Source organism: Chrysemys picta, chromosome 10 (assembly GCF_011386835.1).
Source record: "Chrysemys picta bellii isolate R12L10 chromosome 10, ASM1138683v2, whole genome shotgun sequence".
Lineage (NCBI taxonomy): Eukaryota > Metazoa > Chordata > Testudines > Emydidae > Chrysemys > Chrysemys picta.
The window spans coordinates 16,184,625-16,210,071 of NC_088800.1; the positions used below are offsets into that span (position 1 = coordinate 16,184,625).

The 25,447-nt window shown below is 40.9% G+C and overlaps 1 protein-coding gene across 12 annotated transcripts in view; it reads left to right on the top strand.

The window, feature by feature from the left end:
• ARNT2 (aryl hydrocarbon receptor nuclear translocator 2) overlaps nucleotides 1-25,447 on the top strand; it is a 200,227-nt gene that overhangs the window by 93,610 nt on the left and 81,170 nt on the right. For 9 of the 12 annotated variants that reach the window (XR_010590958.1, XR_010590955.1, XR_010590954.1 and 6 more), the window contains exons 3-5: nucleotides 5,787-5,834; nucleotides 13,771-13,984; nucleotides 17,931-18,144. Coding sequence is in view for 5 of the 12 variants with exons in the window: in XM_005301700.5 (XP_005301757.2) it covers nucleotides 5,787-5,834; nucleotides 13,771-13,984; nucleotides 17,931-18,144 (476 nt within the window). In the remaining 7 variants the exon portion in view is untranslated. Of the gene's footprint in view, nucleotides 1-5,786; nucleotides 5,835-9,849; nucleotides 9,895-13,770; nucleotides 13,985-17,930; nucleotides 18,145-25,447 lie in introns of all 12 variants that reach the window. The other 3 variants (XM_065559322.1, XM_065559325.1, XM_065559323.1) reach the window with 1 other exon arrangement.

Sequence of the window (25,447 nt, forward strand, 5' to 3'; positions counted from 1 at the left end):
TTGGAAGGGACCTGAGGAGGTCATCTAGTCCAACCCCCTGCTCAAAGCAGGACCAATCCCCAGACAGATTTTTACTCCAGTTCCCTAAATGGCCCCCTCAAGGATTGAACTCACAACCCTAGGTTTAGTAGGCCAATGCTCAAACCACTGAGCTTAAAACTCAGCAGAAGGTTATGGTGTTATGGATTGGCTAAGTATCCATCAGGGATGTGGTCCTGAAGCCATTAAGCACGTTATACTTGCTCAGATGAGTAATCCCATTGGTCTCAATGAGATATCTCATGCAAATAAGTGGAGCAAGATGTGATTCTAGTTGCCTATGTAAATTTATCCAAACCTACTCGGTCTGAAAATTGGGCTTGGAATCTCCCAACTACATATTTTCTACCTAAATTTCCAATACAGTATTTCCATTTTCTGCCGTAGGTGCAGAAACCACAACTACAGTCTCTCTTAAGGTATTTTGGCTTGTCATATCCTGGGCCTGATTGGAAACCAGAAGTTAAAATGTCTCAGTATCTGAGAGAGGTTTGGTTCAAGTTCCTTTCTTAACATGGCTGGAGGTTTTGCTGGGGAAGAGGAAATTCTTATTTTATCCAAACCATTTTTGCTCATTCCTAATGTTGTGTCCCTAAGCAGGACAATATTTTGTGGTGGTGGTTTTTTTTTTTTTTTTAATCACGTAGTTCAGTGGCTCCTCTCATTGTAATATCTGAGTGCCCTCAACATGGAGTAGAGGGGTTTCACAGGGGAAAAGCGCTTTCTTCTACTTTCCCAGGCAGATGAAATCCAGATGGCGGTCAGGAGATCATTTTCCTGGAGATTTCACTATTCTATTAGGGAAAGGCATACACACGTCTGTCCTATGTTTGCCCCCTAAATATGGCCATGACAGGGCTCATCAAGAGTAAAGATCCTTCAACTGAGGGGCATCCAGTGAGAGAACCTTGATGCAATTCCTGTGAGTTCTCCTCTTGTGATTGTCAGCCAAAGTGTTCTGTCAATTTTAATGGTCTTCTAGGGGAATACAAGAGACAGTAGCTAGGACAGCTGGTCCCAATCCATATGTGAATAAAAACAGGAGGATCTGGACCATGTCTTAGATCTGGAATTAAATTGGCAGCCAGATGAGGCATGTGGAGCACTGGTGTGATATGTTCCTTTGATCTGCCTTACCTGTGAAGTGGGCTTCCACATGCTGAGCTAACTGTATGCAGCTGATCTTATTAAATCATGAACTATCCCTTTTGAAAAAGCTACATTTAGTGTTAAAACCGTTGAACGCAAAAGCGTTTTCAAGCTTATGCTGAAAAACAAACACATTTAAAATTAAGATTGCATATTTTTCTAAAGGATCTGCTCTTAGAACTTATTTTGGGGATGTTCCATATGGCCTGTGAATACAGGAGGTCAGAGTAGATAATCACAATGGTCACTTCTGACCTTGGAATCTATGGAAAAAAGAGAAAGCTTTAACATCTTTTTAATGGCTACTTTACGAAGAGTCTAACTTTAACTGTCTTGGACTCTTACGTGACCAGACAAATGATCTCACCGCTGAGCAGCAGGCAGGTCAGCTACTAATGCTAATTACTAAGTACTGACTGCCAAGGATTGATGTTGCTAAATGTGAAGTCTGCTGGTTATACAAAATACTGATTTGAAAGGTAAATCAAAAGGTCGTGGTCCTGAGTTTTAAATATACCATTGTAAGTATCATCTTTTATATGCAGGAGAATGGGATGGGGGAAAAAGGTAAAAGTGAGTTATTTAAAAATGTATTTAATATAAAAATTCTCTGAATTAGATATTGTAGGTTTGCTGCTGTACAGAAGGCAATTTTGTATCAGTGCATCTTCGTTCTAGATTAGAAGGCCCTCCCTAAGGTGGTAGAGAGAAAGCATTTTATTCAGTCTATGTATTCAGACCTCCAGGGAAAGAATGCCTGGTAGGTCTGCCTGCTGTGTCTAATGCATTGTACTTTCTCTTTGAACAAAGCTGTAACAAGCATTTAGTCCTTTCCTTACTCCCCTGGTGATGTATCTTTGTACACCTAACTCCTTGGGCACTTTAGAAATGAATGCTTCAGATCAAACGCAAAGGAATGCAGCCAGCGACATGGCCTTCTTTCCAAACTTTGGTGTCTTTTTGAAAATTGTTTTTTGTTTATAATTGCTGATGCACTCTGGCAAAATAATTGTTGTACAGGCTTGACTATATGCCAGTTTAAGCTCATTGTCTGTCCAGAAGGTGTTTCTGCAAGGTAAGGATTCCATTCCATTGACAGCTAGGAAATATGTTTTTCCTGTCTGTGGATTATGCCAAACGTTTTGTGGGGAAGAAAAAAAGGTAGAAATGCATAAGATTTCCATTGATGAGGGCAGTTAGAGTACGTAGACTTATTTCAGTTTATTTCATTTGCTTATGCTGATTTCTAAAGCCCTTCTCAGTGCAGGCACTGGCTATATTTCAGGCCTCTTTCTTCTGGGTTGTTTTATTTTTGGCTGGGTATCTATTTCTTTTAGGGCTCCGTTGATTTTTGGCCTTAGGTCAGCAGGTGATTTTGCCTTTGCTATGATGAGCCCTAGGGTGTGAAACTTGTTTTCTGCCCGCACCCTCAAGGATAGCTACCTCAAACCATCTCTCCCAATTTTTAAACATTACCTAAAATTCATTTTCTCCCATCTTCCCCACTCAACCTGCCTTTTGTGTTTCTTGCTTGAACGTGTTTTTAACTTAAAATGTTACTATATTTTATAATTCTTGTATTATTTATGGCACCCAAGAAAGCTTTTGCATGGGGCACTTTATAAATATAATTATTACTATCTGGCCTTTTCACAACAGCTCAATAGTATGTTAAAGAAGAAAACAAGATTTATTCTTGTCTCTTCAGTATGAGAGCCCAGGATAGCATATTTTTAGTCTCTTTTTTTTAAATGGGAGTTTTAAATGTAGACAAAAGGTATTGTTTCTGAAATGATGTCATTTGTCTTCTGGGAAGTTACTTCTGCTGTATTGCTGATATGCAATTTACTCTTTCTGAATAGAGGATCTTATCTGTTGGGGTAAGGTGAGTTTGTTGGAATATTTTTTACATGCTGTGCTGTGTTATGCTAAAGGTTAAAACTGATTCATTATCCTTCTGGGTTCTGCCTCATTCTAAACAATACATATTAGTGTAAGGCAACCAGTTAGCATCTCTTACTTTTAAACCCAGTGTTTTTTCAAGATGATCTGAGTTTTTCCCTGTCATATAATTAACATATCTCTGATTGCCACTTCTACATTTTTCATTTTAAAAACAAAGACCAGAGTTGACGTTAATTTTGTGCAGCATTTTTACAAGTGTTCTATTAAGTTAGTTTAATTGCTTATTTTTTAAAATAAGCATTGTTTTACATTTGGAATAAAAACGCAATTATATTGTAGCCTAACAAAGCGATATGTATATATTAAAAACTAGTATGTTAAAGCCTGATACCACAGCTCTAGGCACTTAGATACTACAGTGATAAGCACGGTATAAATGCCTAGATTTATTTTCTGTTTGCATTCCAGTCATCCACACAATGTGGTAGGTGCTGTCTATACATATGACTGACTGGCAGTCTTAACTCCAAAGAGTTTTCAGTTTAAGAAACTCAGCTCTATCTAGCTGGATAAATACTTGCATGACTAGTTTCACTTATTCCATTGGGATGAGTCCCAGGAGTAAGGGCTGAAAGACCAGGCCCTAAATACACTGTTATCAAGCTTTGCATATTCCAATAATAATAAACTGGACCAAACATAATAAAGCTGGGATGTTATGCTCATGGGAAGATCCAGCTCTCAACACTCCCTCCCTCCCCGAGTGTGTTTTGGCTGGGTTCTGGAAAAACTCCACCAAGGTAAGAGCCCCTTTAATACCTCTCCACAAGGGAAAGGATTGGAAGCGCTACACAGTGAAGCATCCTCCAGCTCTGACCCATGTCTCCCCAGCTTTTTTCCTCCAGGTCAAGGGATGTGTAGCACCCGCAGTAAACTTTTGACTCTCTCGTGCTTCATTTGCCAGTGAGGTTAGGGAAGGATTTGCTTTATAGACAAGGGTCCTGCAGTTGAATCTTCATAGAGTGACCCCTGTGCCCGTAAAGAACTCTTTTGACTTCAGTGGCACCAACATAGGTGAAAGGGTCCAAATCAATTGCAGGGACAAGGATCACAGGATAATTTCAACGAGGTAACATGTACGTTATTAGGAATATCTCCCATGCAGCTGGTCTGAGCAAATTCAGAATATTTGGAGAGCCCCCTACTGAAGGCAGCATTGTTATGGAATACCAGATTGGCCATGAATTAGCTGTAAACAATATCTCTGTACAACTAGCCTCGCTGGCCACTGGAGGTCACTGTTGCTCCACAAAAATACAACTGAAAGGCCATTCATTATATAGAAGTGATTCTGAAACAGAACTTGGTAATGATCAGAAGAGCGCAACATAATTTTCAGTGGAAATATCGATGATGAAATCAGACTTCAGACTTCAACCAACCTATATACAAAAACCACATTTTTTTTTTTCTATGAGACCTTTTTGGAAAGTGGTTTCCTGACCACTTCCTTTAGAAATGAACAATCACTCTTGCCATCTGGAAGTATTAATGTGTCTTTTCTAATGAGATTTTCAGTTCTTGTGATTATTTTTTGTTTTTGTTCTATTTGTATATAGATTACTGCCATCCAAAGAAATCTTTTAGAGGGCATCTGGTCATTTACATTGTGTAGTTCATCATTTGTATTTTGTTTCTTAGTTTCAAAGAAGTTATTCTATGCCCAGAACTCAGTGTTGTACTCTATTCTTTAATATAACTTTTAATTTAAAAAATATTTTTTTTTTATTTAAGTGAACCATTTTTTAATATGAAGACCTAAATAGTCTTTGCAGTTTCCTTTTGCCATAGCTATAACTTATCGCATTTATTATCATAAAAAACTTGAGGGCATATGGAATCCAGAATTTCCTTAAGTCTTATTGCAGTCGGAAATTTTAGAAAACTTAGAAGTATTTGTGTTGCCTAACAAAAAGGTTTTTTTTTTTTTTTTAATCCTGTGTTCCCCATCGGTAAAGCTGGTATAGCAATGCTTGCCAACCTTTATAAAGAAGAGAAACATAGAGATGTAAAAATACTTTCTGTTTTAAGTAATAGTGTTGTTATTACATGACTTTGTAGTGGCTAAAAGTCACTAATTCATTTAATCTAGGTCTGTAGTGATTGAAAGTCATCAGCATCTAAGGGCTCCCTGATGACCAGTGTGAAATGAGTTGGTGATCTTGGTTTCTAACGGACAAGTCCAAAAACCACCACAGTTACAATCAGTTGGGACTAATTGGCAGCCAGTTTTAGCAGAGGCCAAGAAACTATTAGATGTAGACATTGACCTACTGCTCCCTCTCACTGTTACATGTGAACTCTCCAGACCTGGGCGAAAGCATGTGAGCGGGACAGTGCGGGGAAGTCTGTATGACTGTTGCCCTCTTCTGTATTATGTGGATAACAGAGAACTTCATTATGTATCGGCCTGACCCAAAGAAGCCCACTGAAATACATGGAAAGACTCCTATTGATTTTAGTGGGCTTTGGGTCAGGCCTGAGGGCTGCTAATCCAGCACATTCAAAAGAACTACATTTCACTTAAAATTAAGAAGAAAATAACAGCAATGCAGATTTTTGTTGACAGAATGTTAATTTAACTCTTGGCTTCTTAAATAATGATTACTTATTCAAAAATTTTGCTTTTTCAGAATGGAGTTTGATGATGAAGATGGGGAAGGTCCCAGCAAATTTTCAAGGTGAGCTTTTATAAGTACGTGGCTAAGTGATTGGCTTTTACGATGCAGGAAGACAACTAGCAAACTACTAATATTGACAAAACTACAGTCAGATAGGCTGAAATGTGTTTGGTGTCTCCCAGTGCTAACGGATTGGCTTGAACTTCATAGGCAACATCTTCTGTGTCGGCAAATTAGGCATACTACATTCTGGCACATAATAGCCAGTAAGTAGGTTGATATCCACCTCAGCCCACAGAGTGTCAAACCCTGCAGGAACTATTTAATGAGCAAATTTTTTCAGATGAATCTGCTTACTTTAGTTGTCGCCTCACGGCACTCAGAATGCACTCTGCTTTATCACATGAAATGTTACATATATCACGGAAACAATTTCAGATGAGGAAATTTGTGACTTTTAGTTACAATATTCCAACTTTGAGAGATGAGCGCTCATTATTCTTGGTTGCTGAATTTGTCTTTCTGTCACTGAAAATAAGTTTCCTGTTGATTTGAATGAGTTTTATATTGCTTATGATAGTTGTAATTTTTAAATTGACGATTAAAATATTCTGCCAGATCCTACTTTAAATATTGTGTGTGTGTCTTGAGCAGTAATATAATATTCCAATAAAGTTGAAACGAAAGTTAAGTGACATTGCCATCCTTCACCTTTCATTTCACTTTTGGTTACACTGTTTGCACTTTCCCATTAGAAAAATATGGGACACACCGTGTGTAGTCAGAAGCCCACCACTATTACTCACATTGCAGTTGGAACCATGATAACAGCCATGTTTAATCACAGTTGTCATTAATAGGGTTCTAGAACAGTTTTCCTGCCTAATATTGACAGTGGTATTGTATTAGAACCAAATTCTAAAACCGTGTCATGACTTACCTAGTAAGGTCAACAGTAGCTCTGTTTAGCTAGTGCTGTTCTCAATGGATATCCAAATCCACCTTTTTGAGTGGTATTTTAAGCATGTGAGTGTTAAAGAACTTCACAGACTTTAAGTGCCTCCGGCAGCGCTACAGAAGTAAAATATTATTATACTGAGCTGATTTGTGCATGCAGATATCTGTTCGCGTGCGAAAATGTAGGGTTTTGTGGGCATAGTGGTGCATATGTACTTTGCATGACACCACTCGTTGCCAGAGCCTTTGAAAATTTGACCCTGTGGGTCCTGTTTTTATTTTTGTTGAAGCCAAATTCTTATCTAACGTTAAATTCAGGTGCTTATGTATCTGAAGACAGAATTTGGTGCTTAATGGCTTTTAGTGCTTCAGCACCTTAACTCTGTACTCTTTTTGGGAAAGTGCAACACTTTATTTTGTTTCCATCTAATAGCATACGCTATTTAGAGATGCAGGCACTCTCCATTGAGCCTATCCTTTTCCTTTATGTTTTCAGGGCATGACCACATCCCAGAAAGCAAAGTAAAATAGAGGAAGTGGCATTTTATCTTGTAGTCAGTACAAAATAAGGGCCTGATCCTGAGATTATTGGCATGAATGGCGACTACAGGATGAAACCTTAAGGCAAAATGCACCACTTCAGTCCTACTTGAGCTCTATTTTGAGGATTTACATATGACTCAATGAAAAAGGAAATGTGACTGTAAGGCTGAAAAAAACTGGCTGGAGGGCGCATGAGAAAATTTAGTATCTACAAGTACTTTTAACTCACTTTAAAAAAAAAATAGTCTACACTTAAAGTTAATGGTGACCCTTTAAGTTTTCCAAAAAAAAAAAAAAAAAAGTTGTTGTTTATACTCTACTTCCCATGAAAGCTTTAAAGGATTAAAGATACTAATAAATTAAGGTGTGGTGCCTTTGTATTTATCATGGCAAAGTGACAATTATAATATAGAAAATCAGATTGGCTTTTCTTGAGAACTAATGCTCTTTATTTTCAGAAAAGCATTTAGCGCTATTATTGCGTTCTTGACAACCCATCGTTTTTGGTTTATTTGTCTCAACTTTTCAAAAAATAAATATTCATTGGGACCAGGTATTTTGATTTATTTCCAACAGCAGGATCTTCTTTTAGATATTGTTTTATTTCTTGTCCACATTAGGAAATACTGATTCCAAATGATGAATATATATTTAGAAAAGAGAGAAAGGAAAAAAGGTGACATAAGTAATGTCTTATGCTCCTGACTGCCTTTTGGAGAACACTACAAAAAGGATAACGTCCTAGCTACATTTAAGACAGAGGTGAAACTTCCATTGACTTCAGTTGCATTGGGATTTCACTCAAAATATTTAGTCTAATTTAATTTATAATTTATAATACATAACATGATATAATTTATTATAAATTCCTGCTACCTGATTGACCATATTTCAGTCCTTTAATATAAGAGAAAATAAGAAGTTTTATTTCCTGTATTTGACACTTGAGCATAACTCTATACTTGTCTCAAGAACTCTCACACCTAGTAGGCGTCTATACAGTTATGCTTTATTTCTCTATACAACTCTGTTTATCTGTCTAGATCTTTTTAAAAAAAAATAGGCACTGTACGTAAAACTGGTGCATTTACACCAACTGAAGAGCTGGCCCTGTGTGTATAACTCATGAGTATAACCAGATTTCGGGAGGCGGGGAGTTTCTAGTGTTCTTAGCAAGGGATCATAGCTACACACATGAAACCTGTAATTAAACACTACGTCTATGCAGAAGGACACTACACTTTTTTGCTATTACTTCCGATGCAAAAGCAGAATTCCACTTTGTTGGAGGGCATCAGATGTGGAAGGCAACTTTGCTACACCTGGAACAGAATAGAAAGCACATAGATGTGCACCGACATGTGTGTTAACGCCTTCATTGGCCTAGAAAATTAAAAGGACTATGGGAGTTGGGAGGATATCTTATGCAACCCATTTTAAACTGTTCTTTTTCTTTCTTATAACTTTATTTTTGGCATGTACATATTTGGGTCTATGTAGAAAGTTAACTTTGCAAGTGTACAGAGCATTTTAGTTGTAGCATATTAACAGCTTTTTATTAGTGAAATATTCTCTTTTTATATAATAAGCTTTGAATAGGATTAAGGGAAAAGAAGATTTGTGCTTTTAAATTGCTCAGGCAATAAACAGAAAAGATGCCTATTTAAGTATGATTGATTAATCACTGGTAGTAACCCACGAATACTCGAATAGTAGATTTTAGGCTTCTATCCTCTGTTGGCTGCAACCACTAGAATGCAACAATTATACACACTCTAGGGAGGTTAGTATCGGCTCAGGTGTAATAATATTTAGCCTTCTGAAATCTATACACAAGGAAGTAGGTCTGAGATTCAATCCAGAAGAGGTCATTGGTGATATCTATGCCTTGTGAAATGACAGACACTTGCATCAAACGCAGTATGTTATTTCTAATACAGAGAGGCGGATGGTCATCTGGTGTAAATCAGTATATCTCCATTGGCTTGAGTGGAGCTATACTGACTTACGCCAGCAGACGATCTGGCCCAGGATCATAAAGAATACTTAGTGTACAGTGTCCGTATTAAAGCTGTTTACAAAGGTGTCCATAAAATAATGAATTGTGTTTGGATGTCTCTTGTCTTTCCACAATTTGTATGTGTCATCACTGCCCTCTACTGAGTGCCATGGGTAGTGGATGCAGCCTGCTGAAGATATCCCTACTACGGCTGTGCAACCAGGAATATTTCATGGGGTTACTATTAGTAACAGACTAATAGTGCTTTGTACAACTTTCTCAAGCAATAAACAAAAAAGCTCTAATATTTTAAGTGAAACTAGTGGGTCATATTTTGACCTTTTCCCTATTAATACACAAAAAGAGAGAGTTTTTAACAGCTGGTTCCTGGTCATTCAAAAAGTTTCACCAGAGTCCCCTTTTCCTTTCCGTTCCATCATTCCCATAATATCATGCTTCTCTTGGTGTAATTTATAGTAGTTTCCAATTGCAAGTGTTGTCTTCGCCTTCTACTTTGTATTGACTTTCTAGTTTTGCATAAGCCTTTTAAATTTACTTACCATATTTTGTTTACAGGTATGATGGTGATCAAATCTCAGGTGATAATGAAAAATTTGCAAGGTAGGCGTGTTCTGTAGAGATCCTCTGCTGAGAGAAAAGAAGGGGGACAGTCGTATCCAGAATTTCTCAGTCTGTGCGCCTTAGCTTAGAGAGCTGGTTATTTTGTTTCTAGGTGGGAAGATGATCAAAGTACTGCTGATGCAGAGAGGATGGCCAGGTAGGAACAAGGAAAATCACATACGTTTTGCCCCTTTTATTTTACATGATAACATTACAACTGATCACAATCAGTAAGGTTCACTTATCTAGAGCCTGATCCAAAGCCCATTAAAGTCAATAGGAGATTTCCCACCTACTGTTGACTTTGCGGACTTTGGATCAGCCCCTTAAGGCCAGATTTAATACTCTCAAAAACATTCTTTAAAAACCAGTTAGGAATTATAAATCCAGGACTCCATCTTCTAAACCTGTCCATGAATGTAAATTTCCAGGATCAGACCCTTTTATAAAAGGGTCTATGTTCCCTCTTGCTATCTACTAAGCTCAACTTTTCAGGTCAATGTCCGATTTATTTGTTTGGTCAGGCCCTTTACTGACCTATGGATTAATGTAATAGTTTTAAAGTTTTAAAATAATAAATACCATGGAATGTTGGATTTTGTCACTGTTTCCATGCAGTGGGTCCTGTTGTCCATTGGTTACTCTGTATGATACTGATTGCTACAGCCACACTGCATAGTTAAAAACAATGTCGATCCCAGGATATTAGAAAGACAAGGTGGGTGAGGTAATATCTTTTATTGGACCGACTTCTATTGGTGAGAGAGACAAGCTTTCAAGCTTACACAGAACTCTCATATCTAATCTCTCTCTAGTATCCTGGGATCGACACGGCTACACCATCTCATTCACAGATAGCTGAGAATCTGAAACAGGTCCTTCGTTAGGAAGAATGTGATAAACAAAGTATACGGTAACCTTAACAAAAGAGAGAAGTTGTAATTTATTGAACCATTAAGGGCTGACATTGCAATACACTTGTTTGAATTGTATACTAGTTGATGCTTTACTCCTAAGTAAGGCTGCATGTTTGTCACGGAACTCACAGATTCCGTGACTTCTGCAGTGGCCAGTAGCTCAGGCCAGCAGCTGCAGTTTGGGTGTTTGGGAGGGGGCTGTGGCAGGAGGTGCGGGGCGGTGCTTACCTGGGTGGTGGTGATGAGAGTCCTCCAGCTCCCACCAGCATGTCCCTGCAGCTCCTAGGCGGAGTGACTAGAGAGCTCTGTGTGCTGCCAGTGCCCGCAGGTGCTTCCCCCAAAGCTCCCATTGGCTGCGGTTCCCGGCCAATGGGAGCTGTGGAGCTGGCGCTTGTGGCAGGAGCAGCGCACAGAACCCCCCAAGCCACCCCTCCCTCTAGGAGCTGCAGGGACATGCGGAGCTGGGTAGGGAACCCCGCCAACACTTTTCCCCCCACCTCTCCCCAACAGTAGCGGGGTCCTGGGTCGCTTGCTGCTACCCGTCTCCCCCTGCAGCACCAGCAGGGATCCGGGGCCACCCCCCCACCAAAGAACCCACGGCCCCCAGGCCCACATTTTAGTTAGGGGTATATAGTACAAGTCATGGACAGATCACGGGTCGTGAATTTTTGTTTACTGCCTGTGACCTGTCCATGACTTTTACTAAGAATACCCGTGACTGAAACGTAGGCTTATTCATAAGGTCCTTATTGATATCAGTGGGAATTGTGAATGTGGAAACAGAACTCTAAAATGTGTTGATTCTGTTACAGTGACATGTAATACCTGCACATATGATGCATCTTCCAAAGCAACACAAGCCAATGCATTCCAACTCTTCTAGGTGTTCTATGATCTTGCTTATTTACTAAAGTATTTCAAAGGGAAACATATTGCAACTGGGATACAGACCCTAAATTTTAAAAAAAGCTTAGTTATGAAAAGTGGCTGAAAAGTATTCTGTACTTTGCTTAGTCCTCTTCCATGAGTCACTCCCTAATTATTCAGCCCTGAGTTATGCTAAATCAGAATAAATTAATCTCTTCCAATACTGCATGTTGTACCAATCAGTGTTACTGGATTCTCCATGTGGTAATCTGCAATTTCACATCTTGTTGGATCAGTCAGTAATCTCACAAAAAAACTCCATACAGCTCATTGAAATCAGTGGAAGAAGCTGCTTTGACATCAGAAGTGGCATGTCCTTGGTATGCTTGTAGGTAGCTACCGCTTTACAGGTACAGTATGCTGGTGCCATGTCAGAAAATAAAGAAATGCACCTCTCTGATGCAGTGTAGTTTTCTAGGTTCAGTAGGTCAGTTCCTCAGCTGATGTAAATTGGTTCAACTCCATTGATTTTGATTTACACTAGCTGAGGATCTGGCCCACACATCCTAATTTATATGCAATATTGACAGCTGATAATCGAAAAACCCTGAAATGCAACTGGCCAACTCAGTAATATATTTATTGTTATGTGCTGAGAACTTTGGAAATAAAATTTAAATGAGTCAGTGATCCTCCTTGTTGTAGGGTATTGGGAAGTGTGAGGTGGAGGGGAAAAAAACCCTTAGTTTACTGAATACTGTTTTTCATAATTTGATATTAATTTGATAGGTGGACTGAGAGCTGTGTTTTGCCATGAAAATTAATGTCTGTACGCTAAGGCTGGGGTTTTCAAAGAATGGAAATTATACATCTAACTCTGTTAGACCTCTTTGAAAATCACACCCTAAATCCTGAAGTCTTTACACAATTTTTAACTCTATTATTTATCAGGTAAAATTCCCATGGACTTTAATGATAGTTTTGACTGAGTAAAGACTTTCATTATAAATGTTGTCACTCATGGAAGACAAAGTAAAACCAAAGCTTCTGATAATGTTTTCTTTTGAATATTTTTTGAGCACAGTATTGGTATTCAGGAGTTCCTGAAATACTCCTGAAATACCCCAACACTCAGGAATTCAGGAGTTCCTGAATACCAACACCACCTCCTAATCCCAGCTCTAGCTTTCTTTAGCTTCCTCAGACTTCCTTTGTAGCTATAGTCAAGTTATTTAAACTCTGTGAAACAGGGTTATTGTGAAGATGCTCTAGGTATCTGTGTAGTTCTCATTGAAGATAAAAAGCACTATATTAGTGTTGAATATTGTCATAGTTATTTTATTACTATAGTTAGTTGTTCTCTTATATAATTACCTGTTCAGTGTCTGGCAAGTCAGGACCTACTTTACCTTTAATATTTGGTTCAGATATTGTGTTTACTTATTATACAAAATATAGTCCCAATCTTGCAATCTGATCCCTGAAGTCTTGGGGAGGAGAAGCATAGAGGTTGAGGTCTGCTGCATAGGATTACAGGATTGGGTCTATATCACAATTACAAAATTTTAGTCAGAGCTGTTGCTTACTGTGGACCTGAAGTCCATAGAGGGACTCCCATTGATTTAATCAGAAGCTGGATCAGGTTCAATATTAATACAAGCAACACCTCACTAAGGCCCTTACGCTAGGAGGCACAGAGCATCTCTTGAAAAGTGGGACTTCCCCCGGAGTTGACAGCCCTCAGCACCTCACATTCCTTTTGCTGTCTGCTGCTCTAAACCAAGTGAGATATAAATGCTAAGGGGTTAGAGCCAGGAACTGGCAGTTCAGAAATCTGGATTCTTTTCTCTGCTCTGCCACTGACTTACTGTGTGACCTTGGGCAAGTCATATTTAACTGTCATGTGCCTCAGTTTCCCCACCTGTAAAAAGGGGAATAATAATGCTTACCTTTGTAAAGCGCTTTGATCTCCTTGGATGAAAGATGCTACACAAGTGCAAAGTATTGTTATTATTTATAATACCAAATGGAAATTCCTATACTGATCTTGTCTTGCTTTGTCTGTTTGCTTGATCTTTCTTTAAATGTTTAGGGAGAATCATAGTGAAATTGAAAGACGCAGGAGAAATAAGATGACACAGTATATCACTGAGCTGTCGGACATGGTGCCCACCTGCAGTGCATTGGCCCGTAAACCTGACAAGCTGACAATTCTGCGTATGGCTGTTTCGCACATGAAGTCTATGAGGGGCACCGGAAATAAATCTACTGATGGGGCATATAAGCCTTCTTTCCTAACGGAACAGGTAGTTGCTTCATAAATGTTATTTCTTCCGGGCTGAATAATCCTGTTATTTTGAGAGATGGGGTAGAAAGGTCAGTAGGTTCTTCACATTATTTTTTCCTTGCTTCATTTAGTGAGAGGCACACAATCCCAGATGTGAGCACAGACAGATTTGGAGAAAATTCAGATTTGGATCTGAACTATATGGCTAGCCCCCATCTGTAAAAACTCAGAACTGGAGAGCTTGGATCTGAACTTACAAAACTCCTCTCTAGTTTCCTTCTGGCTATAGGGAAGATTATGTAACTGGTATTTCAAGGGAGCCCAGGTTCAGCCTTATCCACTGGAAAGTCCTCATGCCTGCTAGTACTTTTGAACCCAGAGGGCTGTAACTTACACACTTTTGCTCTTAACTGTAAAGTTCTTACATATGTAAAGAATGGCTTGAAGCAATACATATTTCTGTTAGACAAATACCAGCAGCTGCTGAGGTTTCAATGCTCATATCTCTATGTACTTTTTGTGATAGGTTTGGCCCTTTTGGGGTGTCACCTGATGTGCTGGGGTGCCACTGAGTCAGCCTGTTCTGCCAGCCTGGGTCCCCTTTACCTGGCCTTGCTGGGTTAGGCTCACAAGTCTCTTCCAGCCAAGCACACAGGCAGGGCTACACCAGCTGCACAGAGAGACAGAGACCTGCTCTGGAAAGATTCAGCCTTAGGGGCTTGCCCCAACACTCTGGTGCCCACTCTCTTTAAGGGGTACAAACCCAAAGGTTTTATGACATTTGCCCCCTCCCTCAATGTGGAGGGAGATATGCACAACTTCTTGCCGTCCTCCCTCCCCCGTTAGAAATTACATAAACTGGGTTATATTATAAACAAACAATAAGTTTATTAACTACAAAAGGTGAATTTTGGACTGGAAACATAGATTCTTAGAGTTGAAAGGGACCTCAGGAGGTCATCTAGTCCAACCCCCTGCTCAAAGCAGGACCAATCCCCCACTAAATCCCCAAGTCCCTAAATGGCCCCCTCAAGGATTGAACTCTCAACCTTGGGTCTAGCAGGCCAGTGCTCAAACCACTGAGCTATCCCTCCTTTTTAAGTGACTATAAGAGGTAACAGACAGAACAAAGCAGATTACTGACCAAATAAAGCAAAATACGCAAGCTAAGCTCAATATATTTAAGAAACAGGTTACAAAATGTAAATTCTCACCCTAAATATTATTTTTGGCAGGTTGCAAAGTTTCTGTGGTTCAGAGTTCATTATATTTCTTTTCAGACTGGATTCCTGACTCAGTCTGGACTCCCCCCCACCCCTTGCCTTCCCTTCAGGTGGTTTTAGCAGTCTTTCTTCTTGGGCAGACAGGCCATGGAGAGAAGGAATCCCGTTTTCTTTCCTCCCCACCCTTAAATAGGATTTTCATAAGGCAGGAATCGTTTGTTTCCCAAACTTGACCCCCTTCCCTTCCAGTGGAAAGTTACAAGAAGTTCCAGGTAATGTTTAGTATCAGGTGACAAGACCACCTACAAGACTCTGTAGTATCACAGCATCCATGAGTCAGTGGCAATATGGAGCCTTGCAGGAAAGCCAAGCCTTTCACAGTTGTCCACCCGGTCTGGCTTTTCCATTGTTGTACTGAAGTATTAACAGTGGGCGTCACTGCCAAAGTAGCATAGTTGAAATAGTCAATATTCCTAACTTCAGATACAGAAATGATACAGGCATACACATTGGATAATCACATTCAGTAAACTATAACCTTTCCAATCAGGGCCGGCTTTAGGGCGATTCAGCCGAATCCCTGGAATCGGGCCCCTCAACGTCCCAAAGGAGCTGCCACCGAAGTCCCGCCACTGTCTTCGGCAGCAGCTCAATCGCTGCCGCGGAGGAAGGTCCCTCCGCCGAAGTGCCACTGAAGGCACCGGCAGATGATTGAGCTGCCGCCGAAGTCCCGGCACTGTCATTGTCGGCAGCTCAATCATTGCCACTGTCTTCGGCGGCATTTCGGCGGAGGGTCCTTCCTCCGCAGCAGCGGTTGAGCTGCCGCTAAAGACAGTGGCGGGACTTTGGCGGCAGCTCCTTTGAATCGGGCCCCATGGTGCCTAAGCCGGCCCCGTTTCCAATGATACCTTACAAGACCCATCTTGCATGAAGTACATCTCAGATATGTCATATTCATATTGTAAGCATATTTTCTTAAAGAATATGGAGTGAAACGTAACACTTTTATCTTGGGTCTCTCTAAATTTGCTTCTGGGGGACCGCAAATATTGTCACTTGACTCACCTTCTTACCTCTGTGTAAGCTTGAAAGCCTGTCTCTCACCAACGGAAGTTGGTCCAATAAAATATATCATATCACCCACCTTGTTACTCTTCTTTAGGGCAGACAAGTCACTTTTCATTGTATTTTTTTTTTTTTGAGGCTTACAGAATGGCACACACATTTTTTCTATTTCCAACTGTGTTAATAATGGATTTAAAATGGGGTCATAAATCCTCAAGTTGCAGCTAATATAGAGGGGGCTGGTCCACTTTAACAAAATCATCTTGTTTTTAGTTGGTGTTTCAGAAATTGATATACTGACACTGTGGTGAAAAATAAGATACATTTCAGCAGAAGCAAGTAATTTATTAGCAGTATTTCTGATAGCTGTGACAGCTCTTTAAGACAATGGTATCAGTTTACCAGACTAAGATCTCTTCCTTATCACCCAATACCATCTACCTTCTGTCCAATTTTGTGCACTCCAACCCACAGTGGAGCTTGGAATTTCCATAAACTCTGTCTTGCTCTCTAAGCTCCATTGTAGGTCAATGTGTGAGATTAAATGTGAGACGTACAGTGGTGGGCAGTAGGGTCTAGCACAGACGTGCATTGTTTAGGCACCCTGTCTCCACCATAGTAACAGTCGCAAAAGTCTGAAGCAGCAGCACTCAGAGACCCTTATTTAAGAGACTAAATTATTTAATCAAAACAATAAAGTGGACAATGAAAAAGACAGCTTGAGAAACCTTGTTTGTTGCTATACAAGTTTCAGTTGCAACAGATTTGGGTGGGTGTTAAGAAGGGAGTCTGAGTAAACAGAAATAAAAAATAGGACTATGTCTTTCACTCCTCATCAACCATTTTTGCACAACTGATTGCTTCCACCAAAGTTGCTATACATTTTTTTTTTAATACGTGTAAAGAACATATCGCGCGCACAGGTCAAGCTCTTGGGTGACTAACTGCCCAGTTTGTGCATGCAACAGTGAACATTATGCACACAAAAAAGGTAGGTACTCTTTAACAGGAACACTGAGTTCTGTGCATAAAAAGAGGCTGTTTGAAAACTGGCCCTTAGCATTCAAATAATTCAGGGAATGAAAAAGGTCAGTAGTGACCCTCCTTTCCTATGTAGAAAAGTTCTACAGAATTTGATAGAGATTAATAATCTTTCAGTATTTTTTTTATTATGTCTGCTATAAGATTTCTATTGGAAAGTTTAAAAAAAAAACTATTAAAAATATATCGTTCCTTATGAGATTTTACAGAGTTTGAATAATATCTAAAAGATCATATTATACGTCAAAAGAATCCTATAGAATTTAACAGAGATTAAATCAACAGAACATTTCAATAAGGATGGAATTGCTGTATTATCTTTAGCATGTCATTTTTCCTGTCTGTGCCTTTCTTTATGATACCCACTTCAGAGGGGAGCTATGAGGCTTAGTTAATTTTTCTAAACTGCATTGAGCTCATCAGATAAAAGATGTTGTTGTAGTTACTAAGATTAACAATTTTTGTTTCATTACAAAATTGGATGCATTGTTATATCAGTACACATTGAAAATGTGGGTCACTTACTATTTGACCAGTCATTCAAATCACAAACAAGTGTTGTGAGTTGAGGGTGACAGATGTATTCTTTAATTCTCTCTTCTTGCTGGCCTTCTAATTAAATCCTGTCTTTGCAAGGAACTGAAACATCTTATCCTTGAGGCTGCAGATGGGTTCCTGTTTGTAGTTGCAGCTGAGACCGGGAGAGTCATCTACGTATCGGATTCCGTTACTCCAGTGCTGAACCAGCCACAGTCAGAGTGGTTTGGCAGCACACTCTATGAGCAGGTTCATCCAGATGATGTGGAAAAGCTGAGAGAGCAACTGTGTACATCTGAAAACTCTATGACAGGTCAGATATATCTGATATGTGCTTCGTTGTATTATGGTTCCCTTCTGAGCTCAGCTGAAGTTCAAAATCCCAATTAAAGCCTAGGTCAGTTTAGCCTTTTTTATCTATGAATAACGGCAATTCAATTCAATGAGATTAGGCTGCTGTTGTCTTGCTGGCAGTGCGATGATGCTGGTGAGCTTATTAATTTATGTGTGTTGTTAGAATCTGCTCCCCACTTACTTGGCTTCAGGTTTGGGTTGTAGACACTGCCCCTCCCCCCTCCCCTTAATTTAGCTGTACCTTCACATCTCTGGCTTGCCCAGGTGTGGATTCTGCACTGATTTCCTTCCTTACTCTCTGATCTTTTTAGCTTCTTCACAAATATATGTTTTCTTTATGCCTGTGTCTATTTTGAAACCTGAAATGATTTTTCACACTTTTCTCTTTTCTAAAAGTTTCATGTGGTCTGTTAAGAAGAACCATATTCAAAAGATTTAATGCTTGGCAGCTCAAAATCACATGTGGTTTTTTAACAAGACATTTGCTGCTCTTAGCTAGTGTTTGATTTAGAACGTACTTTGTGGTTTTCTACTTTTGAATTAAAACATGCATAGCTTTATCTTTGTAATTGTGGCATGTAAAGCCATCAAGACTGAGTACCACCAATCGTAGATGTGACCTTCATTACTAAGGCATAGGCCAGGGGTTCTCAAACTGGGGGTCGGGACCCCTGAGGGGGTAACAAAGTTATTACATGGGGGGTCGTGAGCTGTCAACCTCCACCCCAAATGCTTCACCTACAGCATTTATAATGGTGTTAAATATATAAAAAGGTATTTTTAATATATAAGGGGGGTCGCCCTCAGAGGCTTGCTTTGTAAAAGGGGTCACCAGTACAAAAGTCTGAGAATCCCTGGCATAGGCTGTGTTAGAACTAGCAAGATGGAGCTAAATCCCATTTTCACTGAAACTTGTAAAGTAGAAAACCAGAATTACTTAAAGAATGCGTAGGCTTGTTCCTTTTGTCTAGCCGTGCAGTATGTGTATATCTGAGGAATCCTCAGGCTAAAGAAAAATACTAGAGCTGTGCAAAATGTTCACAACAAAACTCCAAACAAGGCAAAACTTACATGGTTTTCACTTCCTTAGGAACTCAAACTTCTGACCTTGTTTGCTGGAAGTTTTGCTGTGTTTCATAACTGAAAGGCCTGTGGCCCAGTTTCAAGTGAACCTGGGCAAAATTTACAACTTCCATATAAAAAAAGTGCCAAATTCAGGGTTCCATGGGGTTTTGGAGTCGTGTGGTTTTGGCAAAGATTTGCTTTATTCAAACCATATAAACTCAAAGCAAAATTCAACTGTGGAAATCCATATGGATCAAAACCAAGAGAATGTTGACAGGAACCTGTGCAGACTGCTGAGATCCACATAGCTCTAAAACTTTGTGCTTTGTTTAGTGAAAAAAAAAAAAAAGCATACACGTTCCCATTGCATATAGCACTTAATACAGAGCATTCCCTTTTTAAGAAGCAATTATCCCAGAGACTCACTTAATGCTTAGGGGTGGATCTTCAAAAGCGCTTAGCTCTGTTCAGACAGGAGCAAGGTTAGATCAATGCTGAGCACTTTTGAAAAGCCAACTCTTAATATATTCATGCATTTTTAAACTTGTGCTGCTTTTTCGTTGAACCTGCCTTTGCATGGAGAAAAAAACATTCAAAAACTGAACACAGTTGGGGTCAAATCCTCTCCCTGAAAAAGTCCCTTTGAGCTACTAGATCAGCACAAAGGGATTTAAATCTGCCCTAAATGGACAGCTGAGGATTCCCCAAATCCAAGGAAATTTTCAGCTGATATAAAATCTGAATAGTTGTCCCTATGCCAGCCCCTCCTGCCTCAGCCCGTGGTGTAGGGGCCGTGCTGGGCATGGGAAGGTGCTAAAGGGGCCGGGTCTAGAGCCATTACAACCTGGTGCAGACAAGAGCAGTGCATGGGAGCAAGTTTGTCTAGACCAGGGGTTCTCAGACTTCTGTACCGGTGACCCCTTTCACAAAGCAAGCCTCTGAGGGCGACCCCCCATATATATTAAAAACACCTTTTCACATATTAAACACCATTGTAAATGCTGGAGGTGAAGCAGGGTTTGGGGTGGAGGCTGACAGCTCACGACCCCCCATGTAATAACTTTGCGACCCCCTGAGGGGTCCCGACCCCCAGTGTGAGAACCCCTGGTCTAGATGTTGTGAACCTGGTTTCTATGTAGAGTTATCACAATTGCATATATAGAGCCAGTACTTCAGCCTTCAAAGGGCCAATTAAATATCTCTCCAGCCATAAACACATTCAGCAGCCTGATTTTTATGTTCAGTACTGGGAATTGCATATACACATTAGACATATACTATCACACACATCATGCCATTTATGTGCATCACAGAAAGAACCAAACTTTTAGGGTGTTTCTGAGATCTTAACTAGAGTTTGTATAACACTAGTCTAATTGTTTTCTTGTATTCTCATCTGTCTGTATCCATCTGCTGTCTCTTGTCACATACTTAGATTATAAGCTCTTTGGGGCAGGTCCTGGTCCATGATTGCGGTTCCTTGGTGCTCTGATAATACAAAGAATTCATGCCACTGCTAATAGTCTAAAGCAGGGGTCGGCAACGTTTGTCACGCGGCTCGCCAGGGTAAGCACCCTGGCGGGCCGGGCCAGTTTTATTTACCTGCTGACGAGGCAGGTTCGGCCGAATGCCGGCCCCCACTGGCCGCGGTTCGCCGTCCCAGGCCAATGGGGGCTGCGAGAAGCCGCGGCCAGCACATCGCTTGCCCACGCCGCTTCTCGACGCCCCCATTGGCCCGGGACGGCGAACCGCGGCCAGTGGGGGCCACGATCGGCCGAACCTGCCGCGTCAGCAGGTAAATAAAACTGGCCGAGGATGCTTACCCTGGCGAGCTGCGTGCCGAACATTGGCGACCCCTGGTCTAAAGTAAGTGCCAATCCTTGTCAAATATTCTTATGCTGCAGTTTTGGTCTTTCTTTTTAAAACAAGACCCCAGCAGTGAAATTTATATACGGTTGTGTTAGTACAGAAACAACAAACAAACTCTTGAAATTCAGTTTTAAAGTTAAGTAGTTTGATTCTGCAGACTACCATAAACTAAAATTAGCTATAGTCCTTTCGGACTGTCAGATCAGCTTCAATCCATTTATAAGATGGCATGCTACGGTACTCCAAGAGCCATCTTATTGCCCCTTGATCTCTCTCATTCTCTGAGTAGTGTGGCCATATATATTCCAAAGTGCACTTACACCTATCTACACAGTAAGACACCACCCTTTCGCCAGCATGAGCCAGGCTGAATTCAGCAGCAGGTTGTAACGTCTACATCAGTGTAATGAAATAATGTAAGTAAATGAATTAATTAAATATTTTTTTAAAAGCAACACACAGAGAAGTGTTTGCCTCAAGCTAGTATTTATTGAACCATTTGGGCAGTCCCCAAGCCTCGCTCTGTTTTCCAAGATTACTGTTTTATACAGAACAAAGGGCAATGCAAGGCTTGAAAGAGAAGCAAACTGCAAGCCAGCCAGCTGCTTGTTTGATTTTATTTTATTTTTTTCCTGCTAAAAGTGCAGTTCACCACAGGCAGCAGTAAAATCCCACATCCTTCCATGGTCACCAGCTGTTGAGCAGAGGGGCCACACAGGGAAACAAGGGGATTTTCAGGTGAATGTTTAGTTTAGAAAAGTTAAGATTTTTAATAGTCTCCCCCCTTCTAAGTGTACATTTCCTCATCCCTGTAAATACCCTTTTCACCTGTTGAGGTTTGGGAACAGACACAATAGCATTCCACAGAAGCAACTTTTATTGTCCTGTATCAGATCACATGCAGTAGCCTCTGGTATGTGCATGGCACCAGGATATGAATGCTCAGTATTATTATTACATTGCTCTGACTTTCCCAGTTAGCCCCTACTGTTAGTGATCCCTGGACATAGAGAGGCTACTGCACGTTGTGAGCATTTCTGGGTCTGCCATTGGCAAGTGTGATGTACAGACAGTGAGAGAGTAAGCTCTTTCTCACATTTCTGCACCCAAAGATGAAATAAATGAGGGTGAGACTGGGACATGGATGCATAGTCCCATGGACCTAACCTATTGATGCTGTCTGCCCAAAGATAGTGAAAGGCTCTTCCATCCCGATCCCATGCGAAGAGGAGAAATGTTAAGTGATTTCACTGAAGGAAGGTGAATGTGACACAAAAAAGTTGTCCTACTGTTTACGACACAAGAAGACTCCGCATAAGACTCCGTGACAGTCTGAGGAGAAAACCAAGGCCCAAACCAAGCTATGCTGGGCTTCACATCTGGGACATCAGCCTGGTCCCTGGCCAGAAAGTGCCTTCCAGCAGAAAGGGACTCTGAAACCAGGACCCAATGTGCCCAGCTGTATCTTCTCTCCATTGCTGTGAGGGCAAGCGCAGCCTCATCCTTGTGTGCCTATCCCTCCCTCATGTGCATCATGGAGTCTGTACTGTTAGCAGTAAGTGTGACTAGCAAATATCTTGTTAGGAGTCACTGGGGGAAACAGAGAGGATACGAGATTTTTGTAGTGTTGAATTTTTAACCTGGTTTAAATTAGATCCTGCAGCAGTTTAAAGGCATGAAGTTGCAGAGAACAGTGGCGACTTTCCACATCCCTTGGCCCGCGCCGCTTCCCGCAGTCCCCATTGGCCTGGAGCGGCAAACTGTGGCCAGTGGGAGCCGCAATCGGCTGAACCTGCGGATGCGGCAGGTAAACAAACCGGCCCGGGCCGCCAGGGGCTTTCCCTGAACAAGCAGCGGACCTGCTTTGAGAAGCACTGTTTTAGATGACTAGTGACTCCTTCCCAGTGACTGAGATGGCAGATATGGAAGAGATAAGTGTAATTCGTTATCTAGGGTGTGACTAGAAACACAAACTTGCCTTGATTCACTTTGTCAGGTCAGTAGTAGTATTTTACAGTCTTCAAACCATGGGAGGGCAGCAGGCTTGTCGTTGATCATGTAGGCACATAACTATATGCAAAGGCTCATTAATGTAATGGTATTAGAGCTGCTACAGATGTTGTAGCAATGGGCATCATAGATGTGTCTAATTAAATAGGCAAAAATAAGTGCCGGGGTAAAGAGGTTCATCTTCCTCTTGCCCTTCATTTTCCTCGAGAGTTAGTTGAGCGCTATATCTATTTTTGGCTAAAGGGAAAATGGTTGATTTCTGTGTTGTTTCATACCCATGGAATTTTTTTTTTTTTTGGGTCTGGGGATGGAACAGTTGTCTGTGTGTTTATTGTAGGGTAATTGAGAACACATTGTAGCACCAAGAAAGTATAGCTCACGATGAGCTAGAAAAGGCGAGGACTGAAATGTGATAGTGACAAACAATGCTCCTAAAGAAGGCGTTTACGTGTGCTAGATGAGCGAGTACATTCTGAGGACTCTATCAGGGATGTTACCGGGGAGGGGAGATTCATGGGGTGTGGTGTGGGGAGGGAGTCCCACCCTAGCTGGGACCGGTGCAGCCCCTGGGCGGTTTTGAGGCTTTCGAGGGTGGGGCCATAGGAGATCAGGAGGGGATTGGGCTTGCTGCTGCATTGTGTGTGGGGGGGACAGCTGCCACATAGGGGTGGGGTTCCGATCCTGGAAACAGAGCAGTGAAGGCGCGCCTGCGCAGTGTGGCTCTGTGTGCCGGAAGATGGTGCTCATCAAGGGAAGTGTGAGTCGGGGGCTGGGGAGTGCAGGGCGGGTGGAACAGGGTAAGCCCCCGACCCCACTCCCCGGCGGGAGCTTGAGGGCCAGCTAAAAACATCTGACAGGCTGGAAGTAGCCCACGGGCCATAGTTTGCCCACCCCTGCTCTAGAAGCCACGTTGAAGTCCTTGAATGCTAGGGGGATTACTATCTAAAAATATCTGTATGGAGACAAAAGATTACTGCCTCTTTGGGGGCAATTTAACAGAGAGGAATTTCTCGAACCATATACCACTTGTTGGTCTCTTAAGCAAAATGTGCCAAGGTGGGCATTTTGGCCTGAAAGGGATGCAAACTGATACGTTAAGTGCATTGGCTTCGCAGAATGAGCACTGAAGTTTGTGCCTCACAGCTCTTCCAATATTAGATTCCCGGGGATAGCTGGAGGGAGTATGGGTGAGTAGACTGAGGAGCCTGGCCACCTATTTCTATTCTTAAATTTGGCTCCAAACTTGGGAGAGAAGAAGGGGAGAGAAAATCAGAAAAATACTAATAATGGCATTTTGCTTTTGAAAAATAAAATTTGTGTGTCTAAAGTTTGGGTGTTTTTAACTTTAGGAGATCAGATGCTGAACTATGTGTTACGTTTCACAAAAGAGGCAGTTCCCCTTTACAAAATATTCAAGACTTATTTTAAAATAAACTGGGTCCCAGTGTTCTGCCAAGACTTTAATATACCCTCCACTTGGTTTTAACTTAAAAGGAGGTTTGGAATGATCCTTTTCAATCCAAGTAACTCCCTCATCAGCACTCAGTTTGGTACATAGAAAAGTTTTGATGCAAAGTAGCTATTCATGTTCAGTAACTTCTTTTCCAAGAAAAACTAAAGGAAGAATTCTGCTCTCTGTCGACACTTGCAGCTCCCTTTGTTGCAGTATCAGGTTAGCGTATAACTTCCAGGTGGTCTCAAAGTGAATCAAGGGCAGTCTGTGATCCTACTTAATTGTTTTAGAGCTAAATTTACAGCCTGTCTAAAAGTCAATGTCTCCCATATTTGTGTGCAAAACTACACCTATAAAATTGAGCATACTCTCATCACGAGCACCTGAATTGGCTTCATATACCAGATGCGTATCCAATCTTGCACATATCAGTTCTACAGAGAAAAATTATACTATCTCATCAGAAGCTAGAATTAAATATTAGGATGATCTAATGCTTTGATTTAAAAGGGGGATGGGGTGGGTGGGTGGTAGAATACACCAAAACTGAGTAAGCCTCATTCTGAATGAATGGGGCCTAACTCTGATCTCTCACTAGTGTAAATCAGGAGTAGAACTCTGTTAAGGTCAGTGGAGTTATATTGCTGTAAAACCTTCTGAAAGTGAGATCAAAATCAAGCTCATGGTTGAAATATTTCATTTTAGGAATGATTGATTTGAGTTGCAGGAAAACAAACTATCAACACCAGAAACTTTTGCACTCATGTGATTTAACGGTGATTAAGTGAATTTGGTTGCTAACTTTAACTTAACTTCTGCTCAGAGAACTCATGTGCCAAGTTTAATCTTGGCACAAATTTTTATA